General features: G+C 37.9%; 1 protein-coding gene across 1 annotated transcript in view; it reads right to left on the reverse strand.

Annotated features, from left to right (window-relative positions):
- Positions 1 to 16,814, reverse strand: part of Mlip (muscular LMNA interacting protein) — a 101,129-nt gene that overhangs the window by 9,839 nt on the left and 74,476 nt on the right. The window contains exon 11 of the mRNA XM_035444225.1: positions 10,318 to 10,446. Coding sequence (XP_035300116.1) covers positions 10,318 to 10,446 — 129 coding nt within the window. The remainder of the gene's footprint in view (positions 1 to 10,317; positions 10,447 to 16,814) is intronic.

The raw sequence follows: 16,814 nt of genomic DNA on the forward strand, positions 1-16,814 counted from the left end.
GACATGGGAGTATGAAGCAATAATCTCCTGCTCATCAGATAAAAATTAGCAGACAAATATGTGGTAAGTAAATTGATTTGGCTCGGCCTAATTGACAGAGACATCAGAAAATTAATGTCACAGTCCTGTCTGGGGCACTGGCTACTCTAGAAAAAGGTTACCTTCTCCCCAACCATTAAGCTCTTAACTTCAAAAGCTACTTCCATTGCAATAAAGGGACATTTTAAGGCACTTTGGGCTCTTCTCATTAAAGACTGCAGATCTCAGACTCTTTTGTTCTTTTCCTAGCATTTTAAAAGTTACCTCCTTTCCTGTGGTTTGGAAGTGACTGTGAAAATCCACTGTCTCTGCATTAATGCTGTCCCTTCATGCTGAGTGTTATATATACAGTAGAGGCCAACTGTGTGACCCAGGGCAGTGGGCAGGGTCCTGAAGCCCCAACTCCATGCTCTAGGCATCTGCCAGGCTTTTCTTAAACAGTAAACTGTATTAGCAACTGTTTAAAATCAAATCATAAGATTTAGCTTCTCTTTTAATTTAAGGCAACACCAGCTAAAGTTGAGAACAGCTATATTATATTCTGGAAGAATGAATCTGTTATCCAGAATAAATTTGCTACTTTACAGATAACCATCACAAAACCCTCAATATTATGAAACATATTCTTGCTGGCTGCACAATATGAAGATCAGTATAGTAAACTAGGCTTCCTAACTCTGAATGTGAGGCATTATGTTGGCTTCACAGACCTCAATTTTGATGAAGCCATGTGCATTTTATAAAAAGACATATTTAAACTAACACATCTATTTTGAAAATTGATGTGAACCAAAAAATATATATGAATATGAGAAGCAAGAAAAAAATTAGCATAATCTCTCTCTCTCTCTCTCTCTCTCTCTCTCTCTCTCTCTCTCTCTCTCTCTCTCTCTCTCTCCCTCCATATATATACACTAACTTTCAAGATATACATTGGGTCACAGTATTTAAAGTGCATGGTGTCTGATAGGTAACTTCTTTAGAAAACTTCTGTGATTCCCTCAATATGGAAAGGAGATACACTCAGTGTCTTCTCAACAAGAAGTCAATCTCCTTCTTCCAAAACTACAATGATTTTTAAACAGACAATCTGTTTAAGTTTATACCTCCAAAGGGTCCAGAACCCATTGACCACAGTCATTTCCTTTACTATGGCAACCTTATTCATAAGAACCAAGATATGGAGGCAGCTGAAGAGCCTGTCAGTGAGGAGTAGACACAGAAAATTTGAAATGAAGGCAATGAAATATCATGCATCGTTAACAAAGGAAACCTTGCCATTCTCAACAGCATGGATGAATTTAAAAAAAAACATTATTTCAAGTGAAATAAATCAATCAGAAAAGGATAAATATTGCATAACATACATATAAAATAAAAAACAGCCAAATTCACAGAAAGACAGAGCAGAATAATGTTGTTCAAGGTACGTAGTGGGGAGGGGTTAGGAAGATGATGGACAATTGGTGATGCTGTTTAGGGAAGTTCAGGAGGTGTGGTTTTGCTAGAGGAAAATGTCATGTGCTGTGGCAGTTTTGAGAATTTTCTTAGCTTCACTATGCTTCTGATTAACTCTGTCTTTCTGCTTCATGGTTGCTGTAGACATTATCTCTCTTCTTCCCATGCCCATGCCCAAAGCTGGTTGCCATCCCTCCCCAACGTAACAAACTCTTATCCCTTTGGAACCGTAAGCTAAAATAAATTCTTCCTTAAGTTGCCTTTTGTCATGCTGCTTTGGCACAGCAACAGAAAAGTAACTAGCACAAGTACTGATGGGAAAAGAAGACAGCAATACCACCTATCAGGGACCACAACAGCCCTCAGCTGGGTGGGGCCACTTGCCAGGCAACAGTATTTCCAAGTTTGTTCTAACTGCTACTCAAGGAGGCTGTAGATGAACTTCAACTTAATGCTCAGGTAGTAATAGTAAGGCATACCAGCATATGAAAGAATTAGTCGTTTGTTTGCTTGCTTGCTTGCTTTCACAGTACATTTCGAGAGCCCATAGTAGAGGTAATATTTGAGATACAAAATATTCAGGGTTTCAAATATCTAGGACACTGGACATGAAAATTCTGTAAGAAAACATGATACATCCGAGCATCATTGTGCAGTTCTAGGCCACAAAGCAAGTCTTACCAAACACAAATGAGTTGAAATAATTTCATATAGTTTATAAGATTATAACTATATTAATAAAGTTAAAAATCAATGTCAAGAAAAATTACAGAAGCTACATAAATACACTAAGAATGAACAGAACATTCTTGATCAGAACAGAAACTAATGAGAGTTTAAAAAATATTATATAGGCAACTTTTGGTCATTGCAAACAAAGAAGTGTCAATATTTCACCTTTAGAAGGAGACTTCGCCTTCCTGTAGTGTTGAATCCCCTGTTTATCCAATTCCAATTAATTAGCCCTAGAAACATAGACATCCAGGCAACACCAAACAAACTCAGCAGGTTGTATTTATGTGTTTATTAGTGTGTGTGTGTGTGTGTGTGTGTGTGTGTGTGTGTGTGTACAAAAACAATGGATAAAGAGGCTGTGAATTCGGGTGTGGTGGACATGGGAGGGGTGGGAAAGAGAACAAGGAGAGGTAAGTAATATATTTTGATTAAATAAAAACAATAAATTAAAATATAGATTCAATCAAGTAGTTGATTCTTTGAAAAACCTAAAAGTATTGACAAATTCCTAGCAAAAACTAGTCAAAAGCAAAAGCGAAATGACATAATTAATGAGATTAAAAATATGAGTATTGTGGATTTCAATGTGATACAGTAAATCTACATGAAGTACTTTGAACACTTATAAAAATTTAGACAATCTAGAAGAAATGGAGAAAGTCTCAGACACATATGGCCTACCAGTATCAAATCAAGACATGCAAACAGCTTAAACAAATCCACAGCAATCAATGAGATGGAGGTGAACATGAAAAGCATCCTGAGGTCTTCACTTCCACCTTCTACTGCACCTTTGAAGAAGAGCCAATACCAATGCTCCACAGAGTGGTGCACAAAGTCAGAAGAGAAGGAATATTACCTAATTCATTCTACAAATCAACATTACCCTAATACTAAAATTGGAAAAGAAAATGAGAAAAAAAGATTATAGACCAATTTCTCTGATGTGAAATAAGATTGCTTCTAATTTAAATAAAATTATAAATAAAAAAATTAAAATTAATGGTTCAATATCAAAAAATCTCAATAAAATTTTTACAAACCAAATTTTGAGAATACAAAATATGGTACATTTACACAATGTAGTACTACTCAGTGGTAGAAAACAATGCAAATGGATGGATCTAGAAAAACCATCCTGAGTTGGGTAACCCAGGCATAGAAAGCCAAACCTGGTATGTACTCATTCATAGGTAGATATTAGACATAAAGCAAAGGATAACCAGCCTACAGACCACAACCCCAGAGAAGCCAGGAAACTAGGAGGACCCTAAGTGAGACATACATGGATCCCCCAGGAAGAGGAAATAGAAAAGATCTCCCATGGGAGCATGAAGGTGGCAATAGTATTGTAAAAAATAGCAATAATGCCAAAAGTTATCCAGCTACACATTAAAAGCAAACCCCATCAAAGCCCAAACAAGCTTTACATACTCAGAAACAAAACAATCCTACATTCACACAGAAGTTTAAAAATCCTTGTAAAACCAAGGCAATCCAAGCAGGAAAAGCAATAATCACAGTATCAAACAGCTAATTTCAAATTATATTATTGCCACAGTGGCATAAAACCAATCTATAAACCACCAGAATACAAGAGAGTAGACATAAACCCACACAACTACCTAAGTTTTATGTATATTTCTGTCTGCCTGCCTGCCTGCCTGCCTGTCTGTCTCTATGTGCATATGTATGGTGCACCAGTGTGTATATGCATGCATCATCTTTAAGAGTTGTCCACCTTCTCTACTGAGACAGAGGTTCTCATTGACCAGGAACTCACCCATTAAGTTAGGCTAGCTAACCAGTGATTCCCAGGAAACATGTCTGTCCCCACAGTCCCTGCTGATGGGTGTAGCTTCTGACATTACTAGGAGACACAACTTCAGAGAAAGCTCCCTGATCCTCTGGCACGTCCCACATTTTTAATGGTCATCTGAAAATTCTCCCAGTGAAGTTTTGGACAGGAACGGTGCAGGCAAAAATGGAAATAAGCATAAGCATTATCTTGTCTTAAACCAGGAGGCATAACTATCCCAAAGACTTGTGATCATAACATTCAAAAGTCATTTTCAATCAAGGTGGTTCAGTCTCTTCTGTCATAAGTGACAGTAAAGCATGATGAACCTTTGGCTCTAGTGCTATACATAGGCTACCTTGACTCCAAGTTCAAGGAGACCTTTTGTCATAGAGATTCTTTTGAAGAGACCTGGAAGAATGCATCTTCCCCTACTGACCAGGCAAGTTCTCTACTGCTCTAACTTGTAAACAGCATCCATTTGATACAGCTGTCTTCTGTTTTGAAGTTTTGTAGTTGAATACTTTTAGGAACAAAATGAAAATGTATTTCAACAAGGCCCTTATTTAAAACTAGATTGCACTTTCTATGAGAGATCCTAACTATGGCAATGGACAAGCCATTTGAGTAACGATGCAGGAGCATCTTGGGTTACACAAATTTCAGGACCCATCTTTGTAAAGCTTTCACAAAGATATTCTTCCCCCATTGAATGAGGATTTATCAGTTACTGCATCCTCACCAATTAATTATTCCTTAGTAACTAAGGCCTTGTACTATGACAACAGAAGTCAGACTTCTTAATGCATTTACTTAAAAACAAAACAAAACAAAACAAAAATCTCTTAGAGATTTTTACCCCTGCATACATCAGGTAAAGTGGGACAAAAAAGAAGCAACATAAATGCTGGAAACAAAAACTACAATGCTTCAGTTCTGATTTTACAATTTTGACGTGAAAACAAGATCAAGAGAAATTTAATGTCAAATAAGGAGTAATAAAAGCTTAAATATGAAGTGAGCTTATCTGATTATATCCTGGAGGAGAAATATTATTATTTTGAAGGGACATGTTTTAAAACAAATACAAGTGAGCAAATTAGTTAGGTTATGATAAATTATCTATTAACCAGCATATTCATGATAAATTATTTCATATATATTGAAGAGAGAAAAGGAGGGAGGGAAGGCAGGATGGAAGAAGAAGCAACATTCACAAAGATATAGCATGATTTGAGAAAAGCTAAATCTTATGGGTTAAACCTTCCAAAATGAATGTAACACTACGAAAAGTTTCTGTTTCTCACTCCTTAAAACAGTCTCTGTCGTTTTAGTCATTTCTACATCTAAAAAGGTCTGTGTACCTGAAAATATGAGTCAAACTTCATCACCCTTTGACTGTCTTTGATGACAGAAGACACTGAACCATGCTGAAAATGACTTTTGGAAAAGTGGTAATTTATGGCATTCTGTATAAAAGGAGGCATTGTTCACCTTACCTGTGACAAAGATATTTGCCTGTCATTTCACCTGGGTGGAGCCAGGAGAGCAGGTGGAGGTCACAGTTAATATATAACTTGGTGGATAATTAAATAGAAACCTGAAGATTGTTCACATCAATATCAAATTTGGATATCAAACAGAAAGAAATGGGGAGGGAGGGAAAACAAGTTGAATATTTAAAAATATCAGGGACAAGAAAAGGAATGAGAAGAATACAAAGAGGATATTTCCCCATGATGATCCTTTTATGTTTCTGTGAGTGCTAATGAAGAAATTCTCTAAAGCAGTGGTTTTCAACCTTCCTTCCAACCTTCCTAAATGCTGTGACCCTTTAATACAGGTTCGTCATGTTGTGATAACAACCAACCATAAAATTGTTTTCATTGCTAATTCATAACTGCAATTTTCCTGCTGTTATGAGTCATAATGTAAATATCTGATACAAGACCTCTGGGAAAGGATCAGTCAACCCTAAAGAGGTTGCGACTGACAGGTTGCGAATCACTGTTCAAAAACTCTCATTTTAACCAAAACATATCCTTTTCTCTACTGAAACACATCAGAAGAAAAATGAGATGGAAAGGGCATACATACTAGGAAACATCCTTTTTCATAAAGAAAAAGAAGATGTCTCTGGAGAAGTCAAGTCAAGCATTGGAGTCTCACTTTGTTTCAGTCCAGACCTTCAAGCTTGGCTCTCTAAGGCTTTACCTTGGGAATAACGTGTATAACGTCAGGAACTGACTCCTGGAATGCAGTTGTAGAGAGGGAGGAGGGGTGAGCAAAGCAGTCAAGACCGTGCTGGAAAAACCTAACAGAACCAGCTGACCTGACCTAGTGAGAGCTCAAGGATCCTAGTCATAAAGCTGGGGAACCAGCATTGGACTGAACCAAAACCTCTGAATGTGGGTGCCAGTTAGGAGGCCTGGGCAGGCTATGGGACCTCTAACAGTGGAACCAGTATTTATCCCTAATGCACAAATGGACTTTGGGAGCCCATTCCCTATGGAGGGATACTGTTTCAGCCCAGTTACACGGAGGAGGGCCTAGGCCCTCCCTCAAATATTGTGACAGAAATTTCTGATTTCCCCATGGAAGGCGTCACCATCCTTGGGGAGCGGGTAGGGATGACTTGGGGGGTTGCTATGGGGCATGGGAGGATAGGGGGACAGGGAACTGGAGTGCGGATTGGTATGTAAAATGATTATTTCTAAATTTAAAAAGAAAAAAAATAAAAAGGACTACCCTCCCAAAAAAATAAGAGCATTGGCATTATTAATATAAAGAAAAATATTAAACTGAAAATACTTGGTGACGAAATTACCTTTATCTAAGTAGATTGGATCCATGATCAGCAAGTCATTGTTTGTTTTGTCATGTTACAAATCAACAAAACAAACTTAACACTATTCTGTCTCAGATCTCTGCACCCGGGGCACGCTCACTAACCCAATCTGTTGCAGTAATTATTTCTAGTTGTGCCTTTAGTCATCAGTAAAGATATTCTTCAAAATGCACGGTCATCATTGTAAGTCCATGTGAATCCAAATATTTTGGGTAGAATGTGAAGGTGTTTTGCAATAATTTAAAAGGATCATAAATTGATACAATAATACACTTAGAGTCAATTTCAGAAAAACTTAAGTTTCATTCAAAAGAGTTCTGGCTTTTTGTTGTTGTTTTGTTTTATTTAATCCATCTAACGCCGAATGATACTGTCTGCCCTAGGACATTTTGCTGTAAAAACCATTAAATAAAAAGTCTCAATTACTAGATTTTGCATTAGTCTCAGACTTTGCTTTTAGCCCTAAGAGGCTATTTCCAGACAATTTTTTCAGCTCCTAATCTGTTCAATAGTCTGCCCAGCTGTATCATTTGAGCCTCGATAAACACATCTCTGCTTAGTCCCATCATCTTTAGCATCTGACACTTTGTAGCAGCATTTTGAAATCATATTTTATGGCAGTGAACCTGCTAGGGAAAATTTATGAACTTAACCATCCCATCCAACATCTCCTGTCATGTGGAACTGCCCCTAGTACAAGAGAGATTAGTGGGTGTGAGCTGCTTCAATTTGGCCAGCTGCCTGCCTACAGAATTTTCTATTACATGGGCGAATGAGATTAACCAAGTTTGGAAACATTTGATTTGTTCTATGGCAGACTGAGAGAGCAGGAGTGAGTGGAGCTGAACGTGAATGTCTTCAGATGAAGTTCTAGTGAGGTAGCAATGCCAGCACCATGAGTCACTGATACTCACTGATTTTTTAAGTGGACATAACAATGTACATTTGTGAGCCAACTTTGCAATGTGCTTCATTGTAGATTCTAGACACAAAGATTATAAATAGTGTTCAACATATAGAAAGCAGTTGAGCAAATGTGCTTTTCCTGGCTGTGCAGCGGCCCCAGGATTCTATACAACCAACAAATGAAGCCAGGAGAGCTTTGAAATTCACATGCAAATAGAATGCTAGATTTCTCTCAATTCTTAACATTCTGTGGTATCCTACTAGGTCAGATGTCCTACCCTCAAACAAGGATACATGAAAGAATTAATTAAAGAAAATATAATCACAATTATGCCTGTAGTACACAAATATTTGAAAAACAAACATTTCCATCCAATTGTCTGGAAATACTCAGGTCTAAGTTGTAACAAAAACAAAACTTTAGACTGGTATATCCACAAAAGAATGATGAAAAAAGAAAATGACAGCTCTTTTTAATGATTAGAATCTCCTGAACTATAAATGGAATTCATCATTCCACAAGACAATGAAGGTGATAAATTACAGACAAATTAACCTGATATGCTACAAGGGAGCTTGCTTGAAGAAAAATTGTTTCAAGACTATATAAATAGTAAAAATCTTTATTTTAGATCAGTTAATCAAATTTTGAGGAATATAATTTGCATGGATAATAATATGTGAAGTTTATTTTAACATATTATAGTTAAAATATGTAGTCCATTTCTGTATAAATTCTATATTATAGTCTAATAACCTTTCTATATGAATTCCTAATCCAAAACATCATATTAGTCTTCAAAACTGTTAGTGTTGTACAAACAATAGGTATTTTATATGTGTTTTATTGACAAAGAAATTTCTATAATGCATAGCATTAACCATAATAAATTACATACCAATAAAATTTCTCCCCAAAATGAAAGTAGACTGCCTCTAAACCTCTCTATAGGTTCAAACTCACAAGGTGAACATTAATAACTGGAAAATGTTTTAATATGAAATCTCACTGTGCTGTCCAGTCTGACCTTGAACTCATGCATCTGGAGGTCCTACCACCTCAGCCTTTCAGCTAGACACTCTTCAGCCATCTCCATCTCATTATATGAATAAAATCAATGGTTATCCGTGAAAAAAGTATATATGATGTCTCTTTTCAATGCTACACAAAGACTTAAAAGCCATTCAGGGCTAATCAATCATTAAAACCAACCGAAATCTTGGAGTTTAAAGGCTTTGATCCTCATATCTTACCGTACATATGAAGAAGCTGAAACTGAAGGAAAACAATTTTTCCAGGCTCATGGAGATCACACATGGCACATGAAACATTCCTTACATCTCACAAATACAAATGTAATTTAACATTTTAAGAATCTTGCTAACTAGCCGGGCATTGGTGGCACACACCTTTAATCCCAGAACTCGGGAGGCAGAGACAGGTGGATCTCTGCGAGTTCGAGACCAGCCTGGTCTACAAGAGCTAGTTATCTTGCTAGCTGTCACTTTTAAATTAAATGTTTAAACAAGATGTTATACTTATGTTCTTTTATAAATCTATTTATTCTAGGTTATAAAATGTAATGATTGAATCCAGCATTTTTCATTTTACGCTTATCCACTTAATATTTAAGATTTTAAAAAATGTACAGCCCATGCCTATTGGTTGCATTTTGTAAGGCAAATAGAGATGTACAACACCTCTTTGGTGGTAAAATGAAGTTTTGTGTAGATTTGAGAGATTGAACTTATTTTTATTCATGTACAGGAGTGGTTGGCTTGCAACATGTAAGTGCACCGTGTGCATGAAGTACTCTAGGAAGCCATAAGGAAGCATCAGATCCCCAGAAATACAGCTACAGATAGTTGTGAGCACCTTGTGTGGGTGCTGGCAACTGACCCTGGGTCCTCAGCAGCAGCAATGGGTGCTCTTCACTACTGAGCCATCTTTCTAGGCCCTGAAGGTTTATATTATGTGTATGCACATTGCCATGTTTTCCATTATTATAGAAAGTCCCTACTGAGAGTTTCCTTTCGCCCTTCTCCAGCATTCAGTACATGGAATGGAATGCAAATAGGGCATGCAATCTCTATAAACAGCAGTGAAATGACTTGAGCCCTATACATTAGTACCCTCTAGCTAGAAGAATTGCATCACCTCCCAAATCTACTTTATAAATATGAATCTGGACAATGGGATTTTTGTCAACTCTAGCAAATCTAAAATATAATATATTTTTCAAAGATAAGATGTCTCAGAAATAATAATCCAGTACCATGTGGCTATCCACAACATGCTCTTGAGGTCTTTCAATGAATAGTGTAAGTTCCCACACAGTACCTCCCCTGGGTAGAAGATAGTGTTTTCTTTTAGAAAAAAACTTTGAGATACTTCAAAATACCACCCTTTAATAATAAAGAATTTCTATGTGTATACAAAATGACCTTTTCCATTATCAGGGATAGAACCTCTTAAACATATTTTCTTACACAAATATTATAATACAAAATACTTTCTTATATGTATACTCACCTGATCAGAGAACAGGCCACTGTTGTCTTCAAGGTATTTACTGAAGGGATTAGGTTCATAAACTTCTTCCTCCTTTCTCAGTAATAGTTTGGATTTTACAGGTACTGGGCGAATTACTCCAGGCTTAGTCTTCATGAAGGAGATATGTTTTTAAAATAGAGGGAGAAGAAAACACTATTAAAATGAGTAAATATAATTATTGTTGTTCCCCAAATGTTTTCACAAAATTTTTCTTTTGAAATTTGAAGTAATTTAAAATAATGGATAAAACAGTTTAGAAATTATATTGTTTTAACAATGCAGCTAAACTTAAATATCAATGTAATTGTCAACCAATTATAATCAATTATTTCATTGATATAAGTAGCAACTAAGTCATAAAGATCTCCTATCACAATAAAATTGTAACACCACACCAATCATGTTCCTCTACTCTTTTTTAGTAAATGTTTTTGGTTTTCTTTTTTCTGTTTTATTTTACTTTTTTTTTTTTGAGTGCCTGTTCTCTCAACATACAGTGTAGGTGTAGAGGACCTTGGAAAGTCCACCCATACTATGTATAAACCACACTCATATTATATATGGCTGAACTATGTCTAGATGGAAAATAGAATGTAATAGAGAGATCTCAATTACCTGATATTGTTTTGTGTCTATGCTGGAGTTGTAACATGCCCTAATTTAATTTAAACGGCCAAACTACTGAAATGGAGAAGCTGTACGAAGCCACTGCCCAAAGAGTGAACGCTAAAGCATTCCTGGGGCAGCTGAGCTTCCTGCCCCTTCATTCCCTAGGACTATCCTTTCCTTGTACACTGGGTTCCATCTGATGGACTTTGTACCAGAATAGCCTTAACAAATACATCAGTCACTGGGAACTCATAAAATTGTAGTCAATGACAATACAAGAGGGGGTTTCTTTCACTTGGGGCAATTTCTAAATGTTTCACAAAGTGTAAAGTCTTGTCACACTGTCAAATATCACAAAATGATTGATATGTTTTGAAATCGTGCCAAGTAAAAATCCAATAAAAATAAATTGTGCCACTCTTTGAGCATTTCTCTGCAGTCATTCTTCTACACCCCATTCCTACTGGAAAACTGTAAATTAGCCCTGCCTAGTCAAACCTGGTGTTCACAAGCTAAGCCTTAAGACACCACATCTATCTCTCGGCTCCATGAAGCACTTGATGTATTTTGAGTCTTGAGTAAATGATGCTCTCTAATACTTTTTCCAGTTGCTATTTCCCTGGTTGTTTTCCATGTACACGCCAAGTGGGGAACTACAGATTGAGAAAGTGTTTTCTTTCTCCAGGCTGAGAAATAGCTCTGATTTAAGAAACTGATTTATCTTCCAGAGAGAGAAAAAATGAGCCAGAAGTATCTAGTTATTTAAATAGTATGAGAACAGTATTCCCCAAGTGAACAGCGTAAGAACACCACTCAGGCAGTCTCCAATTCTACTGCCTGGTGTCGGGGCCATAACGCTGTGTTATACGCATGCCCTTCCTTTCCATGAGATGTCCTGCTAATTTCTCTTTCCTTCTTCTCCTATACCTATACTTTCTTCATGAAATTAATATAGGAAATCAAAACAACCTTGCAGGTACTCGCATCAACCTGGAACTTCAGGAGTTGAAGCCAGGTGTCAGCCTGCAGAGAGGAGAACACTGTCTAGCAGAATTGGATAGGGTAGAGTATCTCTGTGCCAGAGAAACACAGCTGTCTCGTTTCCTGTATTGCAAGCAGATGTTTTGAGTTACATTGGCATAGAGCCCATCTGACTTGTAAGTACCTTCTAGGATGAGACCAGAAAAGAGACTGTCTGTGGCCAGTGAGATGGGTCAGAGAGTAAAGGAGGTTGCTGTTTAGCCAGACAATCTGAATTCAATCCCCAAAACACACATGATAGACGTTAACAACTGACTCCCATCAGTTGTCCTCTGTTCTCTGCAGTACATACCAAACACACACACACACACACACACACACACACACACACACACACACACACACACAAACTAAAATTTTAAAATAATTTAAAAATAGAAAAAAAGGAAGGAAACTTTGCAAGGTGTGAAATCTTAAGTGAAATACATTTGCTATCAGAGGTCAGTTGCCTCACGTTGCTTCTCTGCCAAGTTTCTGTTCCTTACTTTCTGTGTGCCTTCTGGATATGGTGCCCTTCTAACATCTAGATGATTCCCTGAGCCTTATTTTCTGTTTCCTCTGTGCTGTAAAGTTTTTCCACTTTTCATTACATTATTATTAAAAACTGAGGACCAGGCGTTGGTGGCGTACGTCTTTGATCCCAGCACTCGGGAGGCAGAGGCAGGTGGATCTCTGTGAGTTCGAGGCCAGCTTGGTCTCCAGAGAGAGTGCCAGGATAGGCTCCAAAGCTACACAAAGAAACCCTGTCTCAAGAAACCAAAAAACAACAACAACAACAACTGAATCTCAGACTTTGTCTATCTAAAGTATCTGAGTCATTCCCATTCTTCATTGCTAAATTGGTTTTCACAGATTGCTCTTTCTTAAATTGTGAATTGCCTCTTTCTTTGTTTTTAATTTTGCTTTTGTGCCATGAAATAATTTCATAGCCATGAGTGCAAACCAGAGGGAGGGGGAAAACAGGCAGAGATTGTCTTTGGTAGTGTTCATGGTCCCTATCATATGACCTTTATCATAGCTTCCAACCTTTCTCAGTATTGGTCAGTTTAAAATTCTAATCAAGTTGAGGGTGGCCCCATGCCTCCTTCTTTTGTTCTACACACTTCACAGCCAGTTTCAAAGCCTTGTGGGCCGTTTGGGGAGCTAAAGAACACCTCCTTCTGTTAGACACCCTGATTCCATGGCGCATCTACACGATAGCACTATGGTTATACACTGACTTTCCACAAACACTGTAAGTGCTTTCAAGACAGAAAGTCAGAAGTCTTTTGTTTAATATGTAAACCACGATCCAAATCTAGGTCAGATGGTCCAATGATCAAGTTTGTGATTTTCATTGACCCTGTACCTTGGAGATAGAGAGAGGGAAACTTAAAGCCTTTTTAAAACACCTGCTTTCCCATAACATCAAACTAATAGTGAAATCTTTGCATTTAAATTTATTTAATCTCTTCATTTATACTGCCAACCTACTTTTGAACCATCTTTGCATTGTTCTGTGTCATTTTTCTTTTTTTCCCACTAGATCTTCTAAATATTCCTGAAACATGAAATCCTAAGTTTTCCAGTTCTGCTGTGTGTGTGTGTGTGTGTGTGTGTGTGTGCACTCTCCTCATTCTACACACACACACACACACACACACACACACACACACACACACTTACCCACCTCTCAATGAGTCTGAAATTTTCACTCTCTAGATCTGATTAACAACCCATTCCCAAAGCATGATAGCAGGATAAATGGATTATCAGGACATACATTTCAATCTTGGAAACTCATGTGATATATCAAGCCCCCTGAAGTGTTACAATTCTAATCCTTAACTATGTCCTTTCATAATGGGTAGAGTGTCACATTATATTCCTAATGTCCCTGACTCTTCAGGAATGACACCACATATTACCGCATCAGCCTTATTTCAATGTACTCAAATCCATCATCCACATGTAGTTTCAATGTATGCTTTGGAAAGCCTTTAACATTTTTGATGCAGCAAGAGCCAATGTGGACACACAGGAGTCTCTTCCACAATGACTTCCTTTCTGTTCTTCCTAATATGTTATGTCAAATGATCATGTGATTGATACTTTCTCAATATGAAATTACAGCAGAAAGTAAACTAATGGTTCCACCCAAGAAATTTCCTAATGCCTTGCCACTCAGAATAGGGCCCATTGTATACGGAAGTTTCTGTTCCACCTGGTCCTACAGCCATTTAGTCCCAAATAAACACACAGTGGCTTATATTAATTATAAACTGCTTGCCAGGTGGCTCAGGCTTCTTAATGGCTATCTCCCTCTTAATTATTAACCCATTTTTATTCTTCTATGAATCCATCTCCATGTGGTCTTGGTTTACCAAAGAATGCCTGTGGGTCCTATCTTCCCCATAGATCCATGGGGTCTCTCTGAAGACTCTCTGTGTTCCTCGTCCCAGAATCTCCTAGTTGGTCACCCTGCCTGTACATCCTGCCTGTCAATTGGCCAAAACAGCTTTATTCATCAACCAATAAGACAAACATATTCACAGTATACAAAAGGACATCTCCCATCAGCCCATAGACCTGCAGGTGTGAGCATCACCTGGGAAGCTATCACATGGGATAGACCCTAGAGGCATCCTTGATGTATGAACTGTAAACTCTAAAAGATCCCTAGATAATATGTGTGCAAAGTAAAAGCAATAATCATTAGACTAGAGCTTCTTCAAATAAGCTTCTCAGCTGGGGCTGACTTCCCCATTCCAGACACATTTGTTTATGAGGGCCTTTTGTCTCTTGTGGAAGAAGAGCAGGCTGTTCTTACACATTTCAATCTCTGTTTTCACTTTGCTCAAAGTAATCTGTTATCCTTGAACATCAAGCAAGAATTCTCTTGAAGGATTTCCTTAATTTTTGCAAATCTAATTTGCTAAGTCTATGTGCACACAAATATGAAGAAAATTAGATGAATCACATTTGAAGAGTACATAAAAAGTGAGTTACTCTAAGACTGTTACTGCCCAACAACTTAATCCATCCACAGAGGGCCTCTTGTCACATGTAGACCCTATAGAATAACCAGACTAGACAGATAGACACAAATCACCACAGCTATGTCAGAAAATGAGATTCTATAAATTTGTGTCTGGAATAAGTGGAAAAACTGAAAGGAACTTTTCACACAGTTAATGCCCAGAACACAGGAAGAACAGAGTCTCCATATGGAGCATAAGCTGATGCAATGAGCTGACTGAGAAACTCTGAAGATTCCTCTATCTGAGGCTATTAGGGCCTATTCTGTCAAATGAGACCTCTACCAAAACTGTAATGTCTATGGTGATGGATACAACTCCTAACTCAAGATCCACAACCTAGTCAATCAATCCACTAAGTAACTATAGTGTAAGTCACATTGTGTCACTCAATTTCCAAATAATGCCACTCACTTCCTTATCAAATCATGTCAACTGATCTTTCAAAGATTCCTTTGCCATTCTCATTGCAAAGATCTCACAATGCCTGGTCATCGCTGTGTTCAACCAGCTTCTCCCTTTCCACCTTGTCCTCTGCTGCTATACCTCTCACACCTGCACACTCATTCAGGCTCCTTGACTATGACTCTTTGGAAAGTGCCCACTGTGAAACTCCCCAAGCAGTTTTCACTTGCTTTGTATTACATGTGGACTTCCTATCAAGTATATAATCAAACATCACCTTATCAGAGAGGTATTTCCTGATCAGACATGCAAAATGTTCATCTCTATTACCGTGTAACATGTGCCACTATCTGACATATGCATATGTGTTTGTTGTTGTGCTCGATCTACTACAACACAAGCTCTATGAGGACAGAGATCTCTGAAGGCCTGAATTAGATTCCCCAGAATGCACATGAATTGTCATCATGGTTGCCTACACACTTGTAATCCAAGTTAAAGGATGTGGAGACAGGAGGATCCCTGGAGCTTGCTGTCCAACCAGTCCAGCCTAATTAGAGAGCTTAAGGCCAGAGAGAAACCTTATCTCAAAGAAGAGGCTGGCATTCTTGAGAAATACGTCTGTGGTGTCCCATTGGCCTCAATATGCATACACATACACACCACCCCACACATATGTACTCCCTGGCTCAATGTGGGGAGTGGATGAAGTCCTGAGTGAATGTGTATTATTGTCATGAGCATAAACCATGTTAAGGACCATGTTAAGAATACCTGAGGTCCATGGCAAGGGCCTTCCCCAGGTTCAAGTATGGATGTTAAGAGCATGTGCAGAAAATATCAACTGTAGCTTCCTCCTCCACGATGACTATAGCTGTTGACTGTTCCCCTCAGGGCCTCCTACCCAGATTATCTATTGTGCCCCTTCTCCTTCGTTCTGAGATAGTAAATGCACTGAGTTTCCAGGCTGCTACTTGAATGTCTCCATCAGAGTGTATGGCACACTCAATCCCAGGTTTTCTTTATGTGAACCTATCATTTCTTCATTTCCTGTCACCCCAGTCAGGTCAATCCCAAAGCCAGAGCCATGCAAATTATGGTACCTATGCATCTATTAACTAACAAAAAACATGATGATGTCAGCGTTTCTGGAAAATACAAATGAGGAGTGGGGTAGAACTTGGATCCTATCTTACTCTGTTGTTATACTTCTGGGAGGAAAAAGTCTGACAGAAAGAATAGAGTTATGGGAGTTCCTTATCATGATTTCTTGGGGGCATGGGGGTTACTGAAAGACATTAGTTAAGGCTGCTATTTATTTGTGTTTACAATCTATCACACGGAAATTTTTTCTTGAACACTGTTACTATGGCACATAAAATTGGATTTTCTTCAACTTTGAGA

This window comes from Cricetulus griseus, chromosome 4 (genome assembly GCF_003668045.3).
Source record: "Cricetulus griseus strain 17A/GY chromosome 4, alternate assembly CriGri-PICRH-1.0, whole genome shotgun sequence".
Taxonomy (NCBI): domain Eukaryota; kingdom Metazoa; phylum Chordata; class Mammalia; order Rodentia; family Cricetidae; genus Cricetulus; species Cricetulus griseus.